The 20,310-nt window shown below is 42.2% G+C and overlaps 1 protein-coding gene across 3 annotated transcripts in view; it reads left to right on the plus strand.

The window, feature by feature from the left end:
• Positions 1 to 20,310, plus strand: part of wdfy3 (WD repeat and FYVE domain containing 3) — a 271,504-nt gene that overhangs the window by 36,504 nt on the left and 214,690 nt on the right. For 2 of the 3 annotated variants that reach the window (XM_078402045.1, XM_078402063.1), the window contains exon 2: positions 5,868 to 6,078. In XM_078402045.1, coding sequence (XP_078258171.1) covers positions 5,899 to 6,078 — 180 coding nt within the window. In that variant the 5' untranslated portion in view covers positions 5,868 to 5,898. The remainder of the gene's footprint in view (positions 1 to 5,867; positions 6,079 to 20,310) is intronic. The other variant, XM_078402054.1, reaches the window with a different exon arrangement.

Genomic DNA, 20,310 nt, shown 5'->3' on the forward strand with positions numbered 1-20,310 from the left:
GATCAATTGGTCAAGTGGGCTGAGGAATGGTTGATGTAATTTAATGCAGAGAAATGTGAGGTGTGCATTTTGGGAAGTCTCACATGCGCAGGAACTCCACAGTGAATGGTAGGGCTCTGGGTAGTGTTGTAGAGCAGAGGGATCTTGGAGTGCAGGTGCATAGTTCCCTGAAGGTGGAGTCGCAGGTAGATCGAGTCGTCAAAAAGGCTTTCGGCATATTGGCCTTCATCAGCCAGTGTATTGAGTATAGAAGTTGGGAGGTTATGTTGCAGTTATATAAGACGTTGGTAAGTCCACATTTAGAGTATTGTGTTCAGTTCTGGGCACCGAGCTATAGGAAAGATGTTGTCAAGCTGGAAAGTGTACAGAGAAGACTTACGAGAATATTGCCAGGGCTAGAGAATCAGCGCTATAGACAGAGGGTTGAGTAGGCTAGGACTCTATTCCTTGGAGTGCAGGAGGATGAAGGGTGATCTTACAGAGGTGTATAAGGTCATGAGAGGAATAGATCGGGTAGATGCACAGAGTCTCTTGCCCAGAGTAGGTGAATCGAGGACCAGCGGACATAGGGTTAAGATGAAGGGGAAAAGATTTAATAGGAATCTGAGGGGTAACTTTTTCACACAAAGGGTGTTGGGTGTATGGAACAAGCTGCCAGAGGAGGTTGTTGAGACAGGGACTATCCCAACATTTAAGAAGCAGTTAGACAGGTACATGGATAGGACAGGTTTGGAGGTATATGAACCAAATGCTGGCAGGTGGGACTAGTGTAGCTGGGACGTCGGCCGGTGTGGGCAAGTTGGGCCAAAGAGCCTGTTTCTGCACTGCATCGCTCTATGACTCTAATCACGGATAATATTTAACATATTACAGCATCTGCACTGGTTCTGACTGGTTACAGTTCCTCCTTGAATCTCAATGTATTCCCTTAATTAAAACCAAGCTGCACTTGATTGTCTGACAGCCTCATTTAGTTATTAACACAAAGGCACCATTGGAGGCATTACTGTATTTGTTTCTTGTATTGTCAAGTTTTCTCTTTACTTCTAATATGTTGTCATGGTGTGTTTAAGAAGTTACTGCTAATTCCATTTTAGTTCAAAATGTTAAAACACTTCCCCAATTGAGATTAAAAAGCATTACAAGAATTTAGAAAATTGAGTACTGTCTTATGCTATTTGTTTAACATGAATCCTGTCACTGGGTTATTTAGTTGAGATAGTTTAACAAATGCATTCCTTTGAAAAGAGGAAACTTAAAGATTTTTTTATTTATTGAACCAATGCATTTATTTATAAACAAATGATGGATGTGTTTTGCAGACTTCTAGTCATCTGTCCAAAAATAAATTATACAAGTGGCAACACAGTGGGAATAATTTCTCCATTGGGAATAGTGTGAATGGAGGAGTGGGGATAGCATTTTTAAAGTACATCCAGGAGAGCTTTTTGAGCAAATACCTGCCAGTGAAAGGCAGTACTTGACATAATCTTGGAACGTAGCAGTGTACGAATGACAGTAGGAGTATATTTTGGAGATAGTGACTATAAATCTAAGTTTCAGTGTAATTGTGGAAAGGCGTAATACGGCTGAGCTGGAAATGAAGGGGAAGGCTAATTTCAATATCATAAGACAGAACTTTGCAAAAGAAGACTGGGAGCAGCTGGATGCAAACAGCTCTACATTAGACGTCGGAGTCATTCAAAACTGAAATAATGAGAATTCAGGGCCAGCACGTTCCCATAAGGTTGAAAGGTATGAACAGCATGACCAAAGTACCCCGGATGTCAAGAGACACTGGGGGCTGGATAAGGAAACAAGGAAGAATAGGAAGCTTCCTTCAGGAGTGCAGAAAGTATAGGAGAATCTTAAAAAAAGGTGAGGGCAAAGAGAGGGATTAAAAATTAATAGTAGATTAAGGTAAATGCTAAAACAATTTATAAATATAGTAAGGGCAAAGGCAAATTGAATCCAAAATTGGCTTGGAATGGAAAGTGCGTGCTGGTAGAGGATTGTTATTATGATTGGAAGTCTGTGACCAGTGCTGTATCATAGATTGGTGCTGAGACCCTAACTATTTGTAATGTACATTGAAGATTTGGATATGAATATAGGAGGTATGATTAGTAAGTTGACATAATACAAAAATTGGTCGTATTGATGCTGAGAAGGGTAGTCGTAGACAACAAGATAATTAGTTGGTAACATGGATGGGGCAGTGGTAGATGAAATTAAGGTTAAGACATACACTATGAATGATAGGGCCACAGGGAGTATGGAAGATGAGAGAGACCTCAGTGTACAAATCAGACCTAAGTGCGAAGAAGGACTTGGGGATACTGGGCTTCATTATCTCGGGCATAGAATATAAGAGAAAGGAGGCTATGGGACAACATTAAAACATTATGTTCAGTCACAGCTGGAGTATTCAAGATATTGAAAAATGTTTGTTTGCCATAAGCACCAGACATGCATCATAATAATGAAATTCTTACTTGCACATTAGCACATTAGATGTAACAACAACAACAGTGGTAAAGAAGGTACAAGGTATGCTTGCCCTAGTCGATAGGCCTTTGAGTATAAGAGTCAGGAAGTCATGTTGCAGCTTTATAGGACTTTGGTTCGGCTGTGTTTGGAATATTGTATGTTGTTATTGGTGCCCCATTACAGGAAGGATGTGGAGGATTTGGAGAGGGTGCAGAAAAAAGTTTACCAAAATGCAGTCTGGATTAGAGGATATTAGCTAAAAGGAAAAGTTGAAGAAACTTAGATTGTTTTCTTTGGAATGTTGGAAGTTGAGGGAAGACCTGATAGGAATATATAAAATTATCAGAGACATGGATGGGTAGATAATCAGAGCCTCTTTCCCAGGGTAGAAATATTGCGCATATTTTTAAGGTGAGAAGGGCAAAGTTTAAAGGAGATGTTTGGGCAAGGCGTTTAGATATTTGGTGAATGGAGGGATACGGATCACATGCAGCAAGATTATATTAGTTTAACATGGCATCATGTTTGGCATGAACATTATGGGCCAAAGGAGCGGGCTGTTCCTGTGCTTTTCTGTTTTATGTACTGTGTAACAACAACATTAAATATACAATAAATACTCTTATTCCAACTAAACCAGGTCATGATGGTGCAAAAAACAAAGTACATAGAACAACCATTGTAGTTGAAAGTCCGTAGCTGGTAGAGTTATGGTTAGGGTTGTACAAGGTGGTTCAAGACAGTGTGCAGAGGAGGTTCATAAGGGTGTTATCAGGGATGGAGCATTTCAGTTATGAAGGTAGACAGGGTTTACTTAGAGTGGAGGGGGCTGGGAGAACAGGGGGTACCTGATAGAAATATAACAAATTTGAGGGGCATAGGATGGCATGGACATAATAAAACCCGAGGATGCAGGTTTAGGATGAAGGGATTTAACTTGTTAAGTCCCGCACTACCCCCCCCCCCCCTAATCCCCTCCCCCACCCTGAGTATACTCGGGTCATGGCCAATAGTGAAAAAAAAACTTGGCAGTGATCAGGTTAAAGGGAATCTGACGTAGATTTTTTACACAGCATGGTTGCAATCTGGAATGCATTGCCTGAGTGGGTGTGGGAGGCAAGTACTCTCACAATATTGAAGTAGTATCATGACAAGCACTTGAATTGCCAACGTATTGAAGGCCACAGACCTAAAGCTGATAAATGGGAATAATATAGATATGAGGTACAAGTATATTTCACAGCTTTAGCAAGCTGCATTCATCCTAACACCCAGTGATGTTTGTTTGGAGGTTATATATTCCCCTTGTCACCATGTGGGTTTCCCCCTGCACCCTGTAAGACCTGTAAATTGGTAGATTTTTTGATCACTTTAAATTGCTCCAAGTGTGTGGATGGCTGGGAGAGTTAGTATAAAATGGGAAGAGAATAAAATGGGATTAGTACAGGATTAGTGTAAATGGATGTCTGATGATCGGCAAAGGGTAGGCTGAAGTACTTGTTTTCATGCTGTATGACTCTATACATAGGTGCTATTATGATGAGTAGATATGTGGTTACAAGTTTAACAGAGCCAAATATGACAAAGTGTGAACAATCTGTTTATTAATCATTTGACGTGGGATGGTCTTGTGATTATACTGCAGAGTAATTTTTTTTAAATTGGAACAAATTAAACTCGCTGTATTAAAGCTCTGGTTTCTCTTTTATGTAATGTAGCTTAGAAAAATAGCATTTTTTTAATGCAAGCCAAATTCAGATCTATATGTAGCTCTTGAAGCATGTGAATGTATAGCCAAGTTTTCTGTGGGTAGGTTGGGTGGGGGAGTGGTGAGGGGGCTAGGGAGAGAGAGGATGATGGAGTAAGGTAGGGAAATTAAGGAATGACGGCGAGCCCCTTGATTTAAAATATATTTCTAGTTTAAAATGTGCTACATGGTGACCAACCTAAACTAAATATCATGCTTACTAAAAATATCCTATAAATCTTGAAGCAGAACACTTTTTGGACATGACTTCTATTGTCTGTCCCTATGCTTTTTAAAAATCAATACTTAAGCCTTCTTGATCCACAGTGACTTGGTCGTTTGGCTGCAGAAGAGTTACTGATTGTGGACAGAAGTTAGTGGTAGAAGACCGTTATTCTGGCTGGAGATCTGTGACATAGAGATCTGCAAGAATCTGTGCTGGGACCACTGATGTATATGATGTATATAAATGACAAGGACCTAAACGTAAATAAATTGGTTAGTAAGTTTACAGCAAAATTGGTAGAGTTGCCTAAGGAGCGCAAAGTATACAGAGGGATATAGATCGGCTACAAAATGGGCAGAAAGGTGACAAGTGAGGTTTAATCTGAGTAGACGTCGGGTGTTGCACTTAAGGGGCGGGGGCGATTGTAAGGCGAAAGTATGCAGTTGATAATAAGATCCTAAATAACATTGATGTACAAAGGATCTTGGGATCCAAGTTCATAACTATATGAAAGTGGTAACACAAGTAGATAAAAGGGTAAAGAGGACATATGGTGTGCTTGCCCTCATTGGTTGGGGCATTGAGTATAAGAGTCAGGAAGTCAACTTTCCGCTTTATAGGACTTTGGTTAGGCTGCATTTGTAGTATTGTGCACAGTTCTGGTTGCCCCAAGCAAATGGAGGCTTTGGAGGGAGCGCAGAACAAGTTTGGATTAGCGGGTATTACCTATAAGCAGAGGTTGAACAAACTTGGATTGTTTTCTCTGTAACATTGAAAGTTGAAGGTAGACCTGATAGAATATAAAATTATGCAAGATATAGACAGGGGAGACAGTCTGATCCTATTTCCTGGGGTGAACGTGTTAAAGCCTGGAGTGCATATTTTTAAGATGAGAGCTGCAAAGTTTTAAGTGGGGCACATATTGTTTTTACAGAGTGGTGGGTGCCTGGCACATGTTGCCATGTGGTTGAGGTGGACACGAATGAGGCATAAGAGGCATTTTGATAGGAACATGAAAATGTTGGGAATGAAGGGATATGGATCTCGTGCAGGCAGAGGAGATTAGATGAACTTGCACAGACATTGTGCGACATTGGGCCTGTTCTTGTGTTGTAGTGTTCATGTTCCATGATGTGTTTAATGTCCTTAAAGTGATTATTTGACTCCAGAGAATCGTGTATCATTCTTGCAACAAAATTAAAATTATGATCAGCTAAATTGATTTTGTTTCGTATGCCAAATTGTCCTGAAATCCTTTCAAGGAAGAATCTATTTTGGGAAATTGTCAATATCAAGTCAATACAGAGTACCTAATGTGAAACATTCTCTGTGGACAAACTGTTTATTATGCACATAGTGCTATATTTAAATACATTAATTAATATTAGAACTCTAATTCAACAGGATTGGTCGTGCTTTCAGGAAACTCGGAAAAATGAACATGGTGAAAAGAATCATGGGCCGTCCACGGCAGGAAGAGTGTAGTCCGCAGGATAATGCACTTGGCCTAATGCACCTTCGTCGTCTTTTCATGGAACTCTGTCATTCACCTCGGCATATGACTCAGAAGGAACAGGAAGAAAAGCTATACATGATGCTACCGGTTTTTAACAGGGTGAGTACAGGGATTCAAATAATATAAGTAGGTGGCTGAATATCTGATGAGGAAAACATTAGCCTCTTGGCAAGAATAACTGACTCTTCACCAATATGAACCTGTCAGAATTGAAAGATAAATGAATAATTCTGGAAGCTGATTTGTTGATTGCGGTTTTCTTATTATTAGTGTTATTTTGGTTAAGTTCTACAACAATTAGTGTGCTAATGTTAATGATGACTGTCGCGCGGACTGCATTTGTAAATTTATCCTCTACCAATTATTTCATTTTTTCTTATGTCTTGAGGAAATTGGCTTTTTTTTTGGGACATGCATATTTGAATGTCGCATATTTTTTTAGATTTTCCTGTAGAATAATCTTGCATGATAACTTTAACAAAAGAGAGCTTGTATTTAGATGGAGACACAAGAAACTGCAGATGCTGGCATCTTGAGTAAAACACAAAGCACTTTGTAGACACATGGGACTGCAGATGCTGGCTTACAGTGCATTTTGTGTTGAATTTAAATGGTTTGTTCATTGTCTTCAGAAATCTCAAAAACAATTCAAGCAAAGCAGAAGGTCTTGAAAATCTCCAAACTGATATTTTGGATTTCCACCATCAGCATTATTTCACTTTTTAATCATATTTGAAGTGGTGTCAGTGGTTGTGTTAATCAGTCAATGTTATTGCAGGGTTCTTTAATCAGCAATGAAAGTAATTATGAATCCACTTTTGTTGTCGCTTGTGGCACACCAGAACCCTGAGAGGAACCTTTGAATCGAGCCGTGCAAACTTTTTAATCCATATTGGTGGTCAGATAAGACCGTAAAATGGCAAAGCCCTTTTTCCTTCAACTAGTACTATACTATACTGAACTGTTAACCATCAGGTATCCCCTCAGCTTCCATCACAACCTGGAGCAATATTTGAATCCTTGTTTTTGATAAAGAAGCATGGATGCCTTCAGTGAAATATGACTGTCACAGACAAGCTATACATTTAGGACGGAACATAAAACAAGACAGCCCAGGAACAGACCCTTCGGCTCATAAGGCATCCCGACATGATGCCAAATTAAACGAAACTTTTCTGGTCATGATACAACTCAAATCCCCCTCATTCTTTGCATATTCATGTGCCCATCTAAAACCTCCTCAAATGCCATTATCTTATCGGCTCCCACTGCAACCGCCCCAGGCAGTGCATTCCAGGCACCCACCAATTTTGTGCCACATATATCTCTTTTAAATGTTGCCCCTCTTGTACATTAAATTTATGTCCTCTAATATTTGACATTTCCACTCGAGTGAGAAAGGCTCTGACTGTCTACCCTATCTATGTATCGCAATTTTATAAACTACCATCAGGTATCCCCTCAGCTTCCATCGTTCCAGAGAAAGCAATCCAAGTTTATTCACCCTCTCGTAAACTTCATCTGCACCTCCCCAAAGCCTCCACAACCTTCCTGCAATGAGGCAATCAGAATTGCACACCATTCTCCAAATATAGCCTACTCAAAGTTTTGTAAAGCTGCAACATGACTTCATCAAAGTCATTTAGATATATCACAAACAACAGAGGTCTTAGCACTGATCCCTGTGGAACACCACTGGCCACAGACCCCCATCCAGAATAACCCTTCCACTACTATCTTCTGTCTTCAATGGGTAAGCCAGATCTGAATCCAAACTATCAAGTCACCATGGATCCCATCTTCATATTCTTCTGGATCAGGCTACCATCTGGGACCCTGTCAAATGCCAAACTAAAATCCATGTAGACAACATCAATGCCCTACCATCATCAATCACCTTCATCACCTCCTCAACAAACTCAATTAAGTTGATAAGACATGACCTGCCTTGGAGAAAACCATGCTGATTGTCTCTTCTTGTACCGTTCTCTTCCAAATGTGGGTGTATTATTTCCCTACAAGTCCTCTCCGATAGTTTCCATACCAATGAAAAGAGGTTCAACTACATCATTTAATGGATAATCCCTAAATCAGTGTCTGGAACTTAATCTGTGGACAGAGAGGATACAAAGATCTTTGACAAGGCCGTGCTATCTCCTCTCACCTTTCTCAATAACTTTGCATGGCTCTCAATTGGGCCCCCAGGTCTTATCAACCTTTATGCTTGTCAAGAGATGCAACACCACCATCACCTTGATCTGAAACTGCTCTAGCATATTAGTATACCCCATAAGTCTGAAGAAGAGTTCCGACCTGAAACATCACCCATCCTTTTTCTCAAGAGATGCTGCCCCTGAGCCGCTGAATTACTCCAGCACTTTGTGTCGATCTTTAGTATGCTCCATATCTTCCTTGTTCCATTTGGTGAATACTGAGGTAAAATGCTTGTTTAGTACCTCTCCTACATTCTTTGACTCCACGCTTAAATTCCCTTTATCTTTGAGTGGTCCTATCTACTCCCTTGTTACCCCCTTTTTGACATAAATATAAAAATATTTGGGATTCTTTTACCCAGCATGCCGATGGCTTTTTATGGCCCTTCTGAGTGATGAATATTTAATTGTTGTATACTCCAGGAATATGAATGATGAAAGTCTTGCTTGCTGGCGCTATTGCAGGCACATTAATGAAACAAAAACAACACATGAATATACAATTAGCAATAATATAATAAATTATCTGTTATATGAGGTAACCAGACCATAATATTTCAAGCAGAAATACATAATGCACCTCTTATGCATAGTTCATAGTAGTTCGGTGCTGAGGTAGAGTTGTGGTTAAGATTGTACAACAAAGTCTGATCATTGATGGGAAGAAGCTATCGTTGAAGCGATGGTTCATTAGGCTCCTGCATCACCTTTCTAGTGGTAGCAGTCAAATGAGATTGTGGCCAGGATGGTGTTGATCTTTGATGTTAGCTGCCTTCTGTAGGCAGCGCTTTCTATAGATTCCTCTGTTCATGTAGAGGTTAATACCTATGATGGATCCTTCTCGTTCACTGCTTCAGTTCTTCCCCATTTACTTTATTTTCCTCTTACTAATCTTTATATATGCTTCTGTTTATTTTTTGACCAAATTTAAAAACGCCCTCGACGTCCAGGCTACCCATATCTTCCTGTCCTTATCCTCTTATTGGGAAAAATTGTTAAAATGGTAAAATCTTATTGGTAAAATGCTACGATAATTTGGTCTTTAAACAACTCTGACGAACGAGATATGGATTTGCCCAATAATTGCCTAATAATTTGTCCAATTTACTCTCTCTAACTCTTGCTTAAAAAGTTGTAATTTTTCAATTTGATCTTAAAAATATCATTCAAACAGGAAAGGGAGCTGCTGTCCGTACCTTACATGCATGATTTAGTCTGAGCACAGAATGAGGGTCAGTCTTGGGTCTAACAATCTGTTATGTATAACAATCTGAGTTTGCTAATCTCAGTGCAGCAATAATTGGACTGAATTATGCTGAGTTTCAGTTTGTCTAATTGTGTAAGTAAAAAGTCACAAGGATTTCCATTACTCTTTGTTATCCAACAAAGAGCAAATATGAATTAATGAATGCTAATTAAACCGGGATTTGCTTTTTTGATCTCCAGGGTGAGCACTAATTACCTGAGATTCACAAAGGAAGGATGGACATTTCGATTTTGGTATTGCTACAGATTTAACGCAAACTGCATAAGAGTGTCACTTATAAATAACTGGCATTTAATTGGTGTTTTAAAATATTAGTAAATAATTTCTCCTTACAAAAGTTTACATCTATAAATGATTGATTTATTGTTTGTGGGTTCTAGGACAGTATTTCTCTTTTTCCCCTCTTGATAAGTTGGATAGCTTTGACCAATTCTTCCTGCAGTCTGGCTCCAATCACTCCCCCCCCCCCCCCCCCCCCCCCCCGACATTCAGATATGAGTAATGGTCTATTTTAGTTAGATAATGCATACACCTATTTTCCTTGTTAGGTTTGTGTTATTTTTAATGATCACATGAAAAGGAATTATATAAATATTGAGGCTGACTATTGGGAACATGTTTCCTGCCTTGTATCCTCTAGAATTTAGAAGGATGAGAGGGGATCTTATCGAAACGTATACGATTATTAAGGGGTTGGACACGTCAGAGGCAGGAAACATGTTCCAAATGTTGGGGGAGTCCAGAACCAGGGGCCACAGTTTAAGAATAAGGGGTAGGCTATTTAGAACGGAGATGAGGAAAAACTTTTTCAGTCAGAGAGTTGTGAATCTGTGGAATTCTCTGCCTCAGAAGGCAGTGGAGGCCAATTCTCTGAATGCATTCAAGAGAGAGCTAGATAGAGCTCTTAAAGATAGCGAAGTCAGGGGGTATGGGGAGAAGGCAGGGACGGGGTACTGATTGAGAATGATCAGCCATGATCACATTGAATGGTGGTGCTGGCTCGAAGGGCCGAATGGCCTACTCCTGCACCTATTGTCTATTGACTATTGTAGTGCAATACAATGCACTAAACAGGATACAGTAAGCAATTTAGTGACCTTTAAAGAAAGGATCAGTTTTAAATTCTGCGGTCCTGTCATAATGTTGTGAATGGTCATAAGCAACTAAATGTCTAATAATGGTGGAAACGAGATATCGGTATCAAATATATAGGCTAAAGCAGTTACAACCAAAATCTACCAGCAGTGCTGAGTGGGTGATCTTGGCTACCACTTAAGGTTTCTAACATTGTGTAAGCCAGTCATCAACCAATTTGGATTTACTTCACATGAAATATAAAAAGGCTGAGAATACAGGAGTACTGCATTGGGCCAACAATATATTTTTTATTATATTCATACAAGAGATGTGGATGTTACAAGATAGGCTATTTATTGCCCATCCTGAATGGCTGATGTGAAGGTAGTGGTGTGCTGCTGCAGTCCTTTCAGTGAAGGTACTTTCATACGGTGGTTTGGTGGGGACCTCGAACAATTAGACCCAGTAATGTTCAAGGAACAGCAATATATTCTATTAAACCAGCATCTGCAGTTCCTTCCTACACAATATATTTTGAAGTCTGGATGCTGTGTAACTTGGAGTGTAAACTCAGCTTGTGGTGCTCCACTGCATCTGCCGCCTTTGTCAGCTTCAGTGGTGGAGGCTGCAGGTTTTAAAGGTGCTGTCGGAGTAGTTAAGGTCAGTAACTACGCAATGCACACTCTGCTATGTTGTGGTGATGGTATGAGGAACGGATGTTTAGGACCACAGGTAGGAGGGTACCAATCACCTGGGCTGTTTCGCCCTCTGCATTGATTTGTACATAACATGGCAAGTAGTGAGGCACGTTATGTACCTTGCATTTGGTAGAAAAGCTTTGTAGAGTTAGGACCTGAAACACTCATTATTGGATGCTTAACATCCAAGGGTATTCAAACTTTCCTACTACAGACGGTCACTGTCTGGGACTCTTGTGGTGTGAATATTATCCCCCATGCTTGAATATTGTCCAGTATTGCTGATGTCATGAAACTGCCTTATTTTCTGAGGATTTGAGAATGTAATTGAACATTATGCAGTTATCATTCATGCTGCTGCAAGAGCAGATCAGATATGCCACCCATACAGCTTGTCACCTCAGTCTGTGTGGGCTTCTGTGAAAGCACCTTCTAAACCCGTGACCTCCCTCACAAAGAATAAGGGGAACAGATGCCTGCAAATTCCAAACCCGATTGGCATCCTATAATGAGTGTTTAGTTTAGAGACACAGCGTGGCAACAGGCCTTTCGGCCCTTCGGGTTTGCACTGACCAGCGATCACGCGTACACTAGTTCCATCCTCCACACTAGGGACAATTTACAGAAACCAATTAACCTATAAATCTGCACGTCTTTGGAATGTGGTAGGGAACCGGAGCAGAGATACATAGACAATATATGCAGGAGTAGGTTATTCGGCCCTTCGAGCCATCACCGCCATTCAATGTGAACATGGCTGATCATTCACAATGAGTACCCCTTCTCCCCATATCCCTTGATTCTGCTAGCCCTAAGAGCTCTATCACTCTCTTGTGAATGCATCCAGTGAATCGGCCTCCACTGCCTTCTGAGGCAGAGAATTCCACAAATTCACAACTCTCTGGGTGAAAAAGTTTTTCCACATCTTAGTTCGAAATGGTCGAACCCTTATTCTTAAACTGTGGCCCCTCGTTCTGGACTCCCCCAACATCGGGAACATGTATACTGCATCTAGCGTGTCCAAGCCCTTAATAATTGTATATGTTTCTGTTAGATCCCCTCTCATCCTTCTAAATTCCAGTGAACCCGAAGCACCCGGAGAAAATCCATGTGGTCATAGGGCGAAGGTACAAACTCCATACAGACAGCACCCATAGTGAGGATCGAACCCACTCTGGTACTGTAAGGGAACAACTCTACCGCTGCGCCACTGTGCCGCCCTAGATGTTTTGGATCCAAACTGTACAAAGCCTTTCTACCATCTGCAAGGCATATTAGGAGGCGCACTACTTATTTGGGAATATGTTGCTAATTCTAAATCAGGAACTTCATGCGATAGCATTGTGGAAATATCTTCGCCAGGTGGATAACAGTTCAAGAGATCAGCTCATTATCACTTTCTCAAGCGCAATACACATTGGACATCTAACAATGGTCAAATACTGTTAACGAGTAAATAAAAAGTATCTGGTAGTGCTATTTTAAAGAGTAAGTTCTGAGATTTTTTCAACTGACACAAGTATTTGGTGTCACAAAATGCTGGTGTAACTCAGCAGGTCAGGCAGCATCTCTGGAGAGAAGGGATGGGTGACGTTTTGGGTCAAGACCCTTCTTCAGACTGATGTCAGGGGGCGGGACAAAGAAAGGATATAGGTGAAGACAGTGGGAGAACTGGGAAGGGAAGAGAGGGACAGAGGAACTATCTAAAGTTAGAGAAGTCAATGTTCATTCCGCTGGGCTGTAAGCTGCCCAAGCGAAATATGAGGTGCTGTTCCTCCAATTTGCTGTGGGCCTCACTATGACACTGGAGGAGGCCCATGACAGAAAGGTCAGACTGGGAGTGGGAGGGGGACTTGAAGTGCTCAGCCAATGGGAGATCAGGTTGGTTAAGGCAGACTGAGCGAAGGTGTTGAGCGAAACGATCGCCGAGCCTGCGTTTGGTCTCGCCGATGTAAAGTTGACAACTGGAACAGCGGATACAATAGATGAGGTTGGAGGAGGTGCAGGTGAACCTCTGTCTCATCTGGAAAGACTGTCTGGGTCCTTGGATGGAGTCGAGGGGGGAGGTAAAGGGACAAGTGTTGCATCTCCTGCGGTTGCAGGGGAAAGTGCCTGGGGAGGGGGTGGTTTGGGTAGGAAGGGACGAGTGGACCAGGACGTTACGGAGGGAACAGTCTCTGCGGAACGCAGAAAGGGGAGGAGTTGGGAAGATGTGGCCAATAGTGGGATCCCGTTGGAGGTGAAGGAAATGTTGGCGGATGATTTGTTGGATACGCTGGCTGATGGGGTGGAAGGTGAGGACAAGGGGGATTCTGTTCTTGTTACGAATGGGGGGAGGGGGAGTAAGAGCGGAGCTGCGTGATATAGAGGAGGCCCTAGTGAGAGCCTCACCTATAATGGAAGAGGGGAAGCCCCGTTTCCTAAAGAATGAGGACAACTCTGACGCCCTAGTGAAACACCTCATCCTGGGCGCAGATGCAGCGTGGATGGAGGAATTGGGAGTAGGGGATAGACTTTTTGCAGGAGACAGGGTGGGAAGAAGTGTAGTCCAGATAGCTGTGGGAGTCAGTGGGGTTGTAGTAGATGTCGGTCACTAGTCTGTCTCCTGTGATGCAAATGGTGAGATCCAGAAATGGTAGGGAGATGTCGGAGATGGTCCAAGTATATTTAAGAACAGGATGGAAATTAGTGGTGACATGTATGGTCAGTGAGTTCTGCATGGGTACAAAAGGTAGCACCAATGCAGTCGTCAATGTAGCGGAAGTAGAGTTCGGGGATGGGGCCAGTGTACGTCTGGAACAGGGATTGTTCAACGTACCCGACAAAGAGGCAGGCATAGCTAGGGCCCATGCGAGTGCCCATAGCTACGCCTCGGGTTTGGAGGAAGTGGGAGGAGTCAAAGGAGAAGTTGTTGAGGGTAAGAACCAGCTCTGCTAGGCAGAGGAGAGTAGATGGAGATTGACTAGTTCTACGGTTGAAGAAACGGAGGGCTTCAAGACCATCCTTGTGGGGGATGGAGGTGTAGAGTGACTGGACATCCATGGTAAAGATGAGGGAGTGGGGGCCTGAAAACCGGAAGTTATTGAGGAGACAGAGTGCATGTGAGGTGTCTTGGACATAGGTGGGGAGGGATTTGTACCAATATCTGCAGTTATTTTCCTCCACAAGTATTTGGTGTAATGGTGCTTATTGAATGACGGTAGGTTGTTAAATTACTGTGGCCTTCTTGTCTGATTGCAAATATTACAGTACCCATTTTGTAGATTAAAAATTAATTTGTTAATGTTCTTTGAAGAAAAACAAGTCAGAGCATAATAAGTTTCAGTTGCCTTGTGTCTGTGATGTTTATTTTCTTGGGATTTTGGAAACTATTAACCAAGTAAATGCATTCATTGTAAATTTCAGGAAGTGGTGATTAATTCTGTGAACATACTAGTTGTTTAAAGTTTAAAGATAATCTCAGCTAAGCTGAGAAATAAAATCTTTGTCATGGTGACATGAATTTGACATTGCGTCTTTATAGTACATAGAACAGGAGCTGGGCCTTTGGCCCACGATGTCTGTGCCAACCCTGACGCCAATTTAAACTAATCCCATCTGCTTCCAATGGTCCATAACCCTCCATCCCCTCGGGTTTTTCTGTATGTCTAAATGTCTCTTAAATGTTGCTATTGATTCTGCATCCACCACTTCCACTGGCAGCATGTACCAAGCTTTTGCCATTTTAAAAAAACCTTCTCTCGTAAAGTTCCCCTCTCATTTTAAAGCAAAGCCACCTGGGGTTTGACTTCTCCACTCTGTAAAAAGATTAACTACCCCTATCTAAGCCTCTTATAATTTTATATGTTCTATCAGGTACCCCTCAACTTCCGATGCACAGAAAACAATCTGTTTCATGTTCAAAAGAGCAGAATTAGGCCATTCAGCTCATCGTGTCTATTCTGCCATTCAATCATGGCTGATCTATCTTTCCCTCTCAACCCTATCCTTCTGCCTCCTCCCCATAACCTTTGAATGTTTCAAGGTCAGTTTATTGTCACATGTACCAATTGAGGTACAGTAAAATTCAAATTGCCATACAGCCACACTAAAAAAATGCAACAAGCCACACAACTACATAAAGGTTAACATAAATATCTACCACAGCAGATTCCCCATGTTCCTCACTGTGATGGAAGGCAATAAAGTCCAATCTGCTTCCTCTTTTATTCTCCCGCGGTCAGAGCAGTCGTACCATCCGCAGTTGGGGCGATCGAAGCTCCCATGTCGGGGCGGTCAAAGCTCGTACGGCTTGGAGTTGTTGAAGTCGAGCTCTGTGATGTTAAAGTCCTGCAGACTCCCGCGGTAGAGCTCAGAGGTCGATCCCTAGCAAAGGGATCGCAAGCTCCGTGATGTTAAAGTCCGCAGGCACCCGCGATGGAGCTCTCGAAATGATTCTCCAGCAAAGGCCACCAACGCCTCGATGTTAGGCCGCAGTGCGGACGGAGATACGATACGGAAAAAAAATCGCATCTCTGTCGAGGTAAGAGATTAGAAAAAGTTTCCCCCCACACCCCCCCTCACCCCCCCACATAAAACAAGCTAAAGAACACATACAAACACATACAAACACATACACATACAAAGAACATTTAACACATACAAACAAACAAGAAAAGAAGGAAGGGACAGACAGACTGTTGGTGAGGCAGCCATTGCTGGCGCCACCCGGTAACACCCTTATTAATCAAGAACCTGTCAGTCTATGCTTTAAAAATACCCAATGACTTGAACTCCACAGCCATCTGTGGCATGAGTTCCACAGATTCACAACCCGCTGACCTCATCATCTACTTTCTAAATATATGCCCTTTTATTATGAAGTTGTGCCCTCTGGTCCTAGACTCCCACTTGTGGAAACATCCTCCTCACATCCACTCTATATAGACCTTTCACTATTTCAATGAGGTTTCATCCTTCTGAACTTCAGGGAGTACAGGCCCAGAGCTGTCAAACACTCATCATACATTAACCCAATCATCCCCAGGATCATTCTCGAAAACCTCCCCTGAATCCGCTTCAATGCCAACATATCTGTCCTCAGATATGGGGCCCAAAATTATTATATTCCAAATGTGGTTTGACAGTGCCTTATAAAGCCTCAGCATTATATCCTTGTTTTATATTCTAGTCCTCTCGAAATAAATACTAACATTGGCCTTCTTCACTACCGATTCAACTTGCAAATTAATCTTTTGGGAATCCTGCACCAGCACTCCCGTCTCTTTGCACCTCCGATTTCTGAATCCTCTCCATTTATAAAATAGTTATTGCTACTATACTAAAGTGCATGACCACACACTTTGCCACGCTATATTCCATCTGCCACTTCTTTGCCCACTCTCCCAACCTGCCAAGTCCCTGCTTCCCCTACAGTACCTACCTATCTTTGTATCATATGCAAACCTGTCCACAAAGCCATCAATTCCATCATTGATATCCAACGTGAAGAGCAGCATCCCCAACACAGACCCCTGCGGAACACCACTAGTCGCTGGCAGTCAATCAGAAAAAGCTCTCTTTATTCCTACTCTTTGCCTTCTGCCCTTCAGCCAATCTTCTATCCATGCTCGTACATTCTCTTTAATACCATGGGGTTTCATCTTGTTTAGCAGCCTCACGTACAGCACCTTTTCAAAGGCCTTCTGAAAATCCAGGTAAACAACATCCACTGACTCTTCTATGTCTATCCTGCTATTTACTTCCTCAAAGAATTCCAACAGATTTGTCTGGCAAGATCTCTCCTTCACAAAACCATGTTAACTGGTCATAGAGAGATAGAGTGTGGAAACAGGCCCTTTGGCCCAACTTGCCCACACCGGCCAACAATGTCCCAGCTACACTACGTCCCACTTGCCTGCACTTGGTCCATATCTCTCCAAACCTATCCTACCCATGTACCCATCTAATTATTAGTCCCAGCCTCAACTACCTCCTCTGGCAGCTTGTTTCATACACCCACCACCCTTTGTGTGAAAATGTTACCCCTCGGATTCCTATTAAATCTTTTCCCCTTCACCGTGAACCTATGTCCTGTGGTCCTCGATTCACCTACTCTGGGCCAGAGACTCTGTGCATCTACACAATCTATTACTCTCGTGGTTTTGTACATCTCTAAGATCACCCCTCATCCTCCTGCGCTCCAAGGAATAGAGACCCAGCCGACTCAACCTCTCCCTATCACTCATACGCTCTAGTCCTGGCAACATCCTCAAATCTTTTCTGAGCCCTTTCAAGCTTGACAATATCTTTCCTATAACATGGTGCCCAGAACTGAATACAATATTCAAAATGCAGTCTCACCCTTAACACTCACCCTTAACCCTCACCCTTAACCCTCACAACCCTCACCCTTAACCCTCACAACCCTCATCCGAGCAGTCCGAGTACAACTGCAACATGACCTCCCAACTTCTATACTCAATACTCTGACTGATGAAGGCCAAAGTGCCAAATGCCTTTTTGACCACCTTATCTACCTGCGACTCGACCTTCAAGGAACCATGCACTTGCACTCCTAGACCCCTCTGCTCTATAGCACTCCCCAGAGGCCTCCCATTTACTGTGTAGGTTCTGCCCTTGTTAGATGTCCCAAAATGCAGTACCTCACACTTCTCTGTATTAAATTCCATCAACCATTCCTCCGCCCACCTGGCCAATCGATCCAGATCCTGCTGCAATCTTTCACAACCATCTTCACTATCTGCAAAACCATTCACTTTTGTATCATCAGCAAACTTGCTAATCTTGCCCTGTATGTTCTCATCCAAATCATGGACGTAGATGACAAACAGTAACGGGCCCAGAACCGAACCCTGAGACTCACCACTAGACACAGGCCTCCAGTCCGAGAAGCAATCTTCCGTCATCACCCTCTGCTTCCTTCCATGGAGCCAATTTGCTATCCATTCAGCTATCTCTCGTTCAATCCCATGCGATTTAACATTCCAGAGCAGCCTACCATGCGGAACCTTGTCGAATGCCTTACTGAAATCCATGTACACAACATCTACCAACTTCTAGCCTCTCACGTGCCTCTGTCTTGCACGAGATCCCACTCCCCTGCCAATCTAGTTTAAACCCTCCCGTGTAGCATTAGCAAACCTTCCCGCCAGGATGTTGGTCCCCCTCCAGTTAAGGACGGTTTGTACAAGTCATCCCTGCCACAGAAGAGATCCCAATGATCCAATGATCTATTTTTATCATGTTTGTCTAACTCTATCCTTGTGTTTAATATTCTATAATCCAAGCAATATAGAGGTGAATCTCTTTTGCACCGTCTTTAAAGACTGCACATACGTCCTGTAATTCAGTGATCAGAACTACACACAATAATCCAAATGAGGTCTAACAAAATCTTTATATAGCTACAACATGACTTACTAACTTTTACACTTGAGGCACAGCAATAAAAGCAAGAATCTATATGTCTTTACCACTCTATCTAATGTATTGCCATTCAGGTCTCTGTGAAGAGTAAAATATAAAGGATGCTTAAACTCTAGGAAATGGTGACTTAGAGGGAGTTTATTGAGGTAGTCATGTGTTTAATTGTCAAATGTACCAACAATTAAATTCTTACTTGCAGCAGATTAACAGGCCTGTAACCCAATTCACATAATTTATAATAAAAATGTGATAGATTAATAATCCCAATACTAGTGCCAAAAAGAAACCCAAGTCCTTAGTACGATCAAAGCCTGATGGTTGTTGCAAATAAGTTATTCTTGGAACTAGTTGTCACAGTTTTCAGACCAACACCATCATCATGGTCGGAGTGAAATGAGAGCAATGGCCAGGACGGTGTGAGTTTTTGATGCTGGATGCCCTTTTGAGGTAGCGCCTCCCTTCTTTGGTGAGGAGGTCAGTACCCCTGATGGACCGGGGTTGTCCATCACTTTGTGTAATCACCTTTATTGCCAGGTAAGAGTTTCTGAACCAAGCCGTAATGCAAAAAGTCAATATGCTCTCTGCTGAACACCACGAGAAGTTCAAGAGAGTATTTGTTGATATACTGAATTTCCTCAATCTTAGGAATTGCATCATTGTGCTGGGCTCAGGGCAGATCTTCAGAGATATGTGTGCCAGGAACTTGAAGTTCTTTACCCTCTCTACCTGCAACCCATTGATGAAGACAGGTTAATAGATTCTCTGCTTTCTCAGTGTGCGTGTACTTGATGATTGAGCAACATTTCTTCAGATCTTGGACCTTAATGGCCAACCCCTTATAGACAATAGGTGCAGGAGTAGGCCATTCGGCCCTTCAAGCCAGCACCGCCATTCAATGTGATCATGGCTGATCATTCACAATCAGTACCCCGTTCCTTCCCTCTCCCCATACCCCCTGACTCCACTATCATTAAGAGCTCTAACTCTCTCTTGAAAGCATCCAGAGAATTGGCCTCCACTACCTTCTGAGGCAGAGAATTCCACAGATTTACAACTCTCTGACTGAAAAAGTTTTTCCTCATCTCCATTCTAAATGGCCTATCCCTTATTCCTAAACTGTGGCCCCTGGTTCTGGACTCCCCCAACATTGGGAACATGTTTCCTGCCTCTAGTGTGTCCAATCCCTTAATAATCTTATATGTTTCAATAAGATCCCCTCTCATTCTTCTAAATTCCAGTGTATACAAGCCCAGTCGCTCCAGTCTTTCAACATACGACAGTCCCGCCATTCCGAGAATTAACCTAGTGAACCTTCGCTGCACTCCCCCAATAGCAAGAATGTCCTTCCTCAAATTTGGAGACCAAAACTGCACACATTACTCCAGGTGTGGTCTTACTCCTCTTGTCATGAAGGCCAACATGCCATTAGCTTTCTTCACTGCCTCTTGAGAAACCCCTGGTTTAAAACATCTGAGCCAGGAGAAACATCATGTCTGAAACTACCCGGTCAAGCCCTGTAACAATTTTCTCTGTTTCTAAAATTTCACCTATCAAGTTTAGAATATAGTGTTTTATGTTTAGGTTTATTGTTGTCACTTGCACCGAGGTAAAACTTTGCTGTCCAGTCGGAACAGATATTCTACATAAA

Source organism: Rhinoraja longicauda, chromosome 1, assembly GCF_053455715.1.
Source record: "Rhinoraja longicauda isolate Sanriku21f chromosome 1, sRhiLon1.1, whole genome shotgun sequence".
NCBI classification, from domain to species: domain Eukaryota; kingdom Metazoa; phylum Chordata; class Chondrichthyes; order Rajiformes; family Arhynchobatidae; genus Rhinoraja; species Rhinoraja longicauda.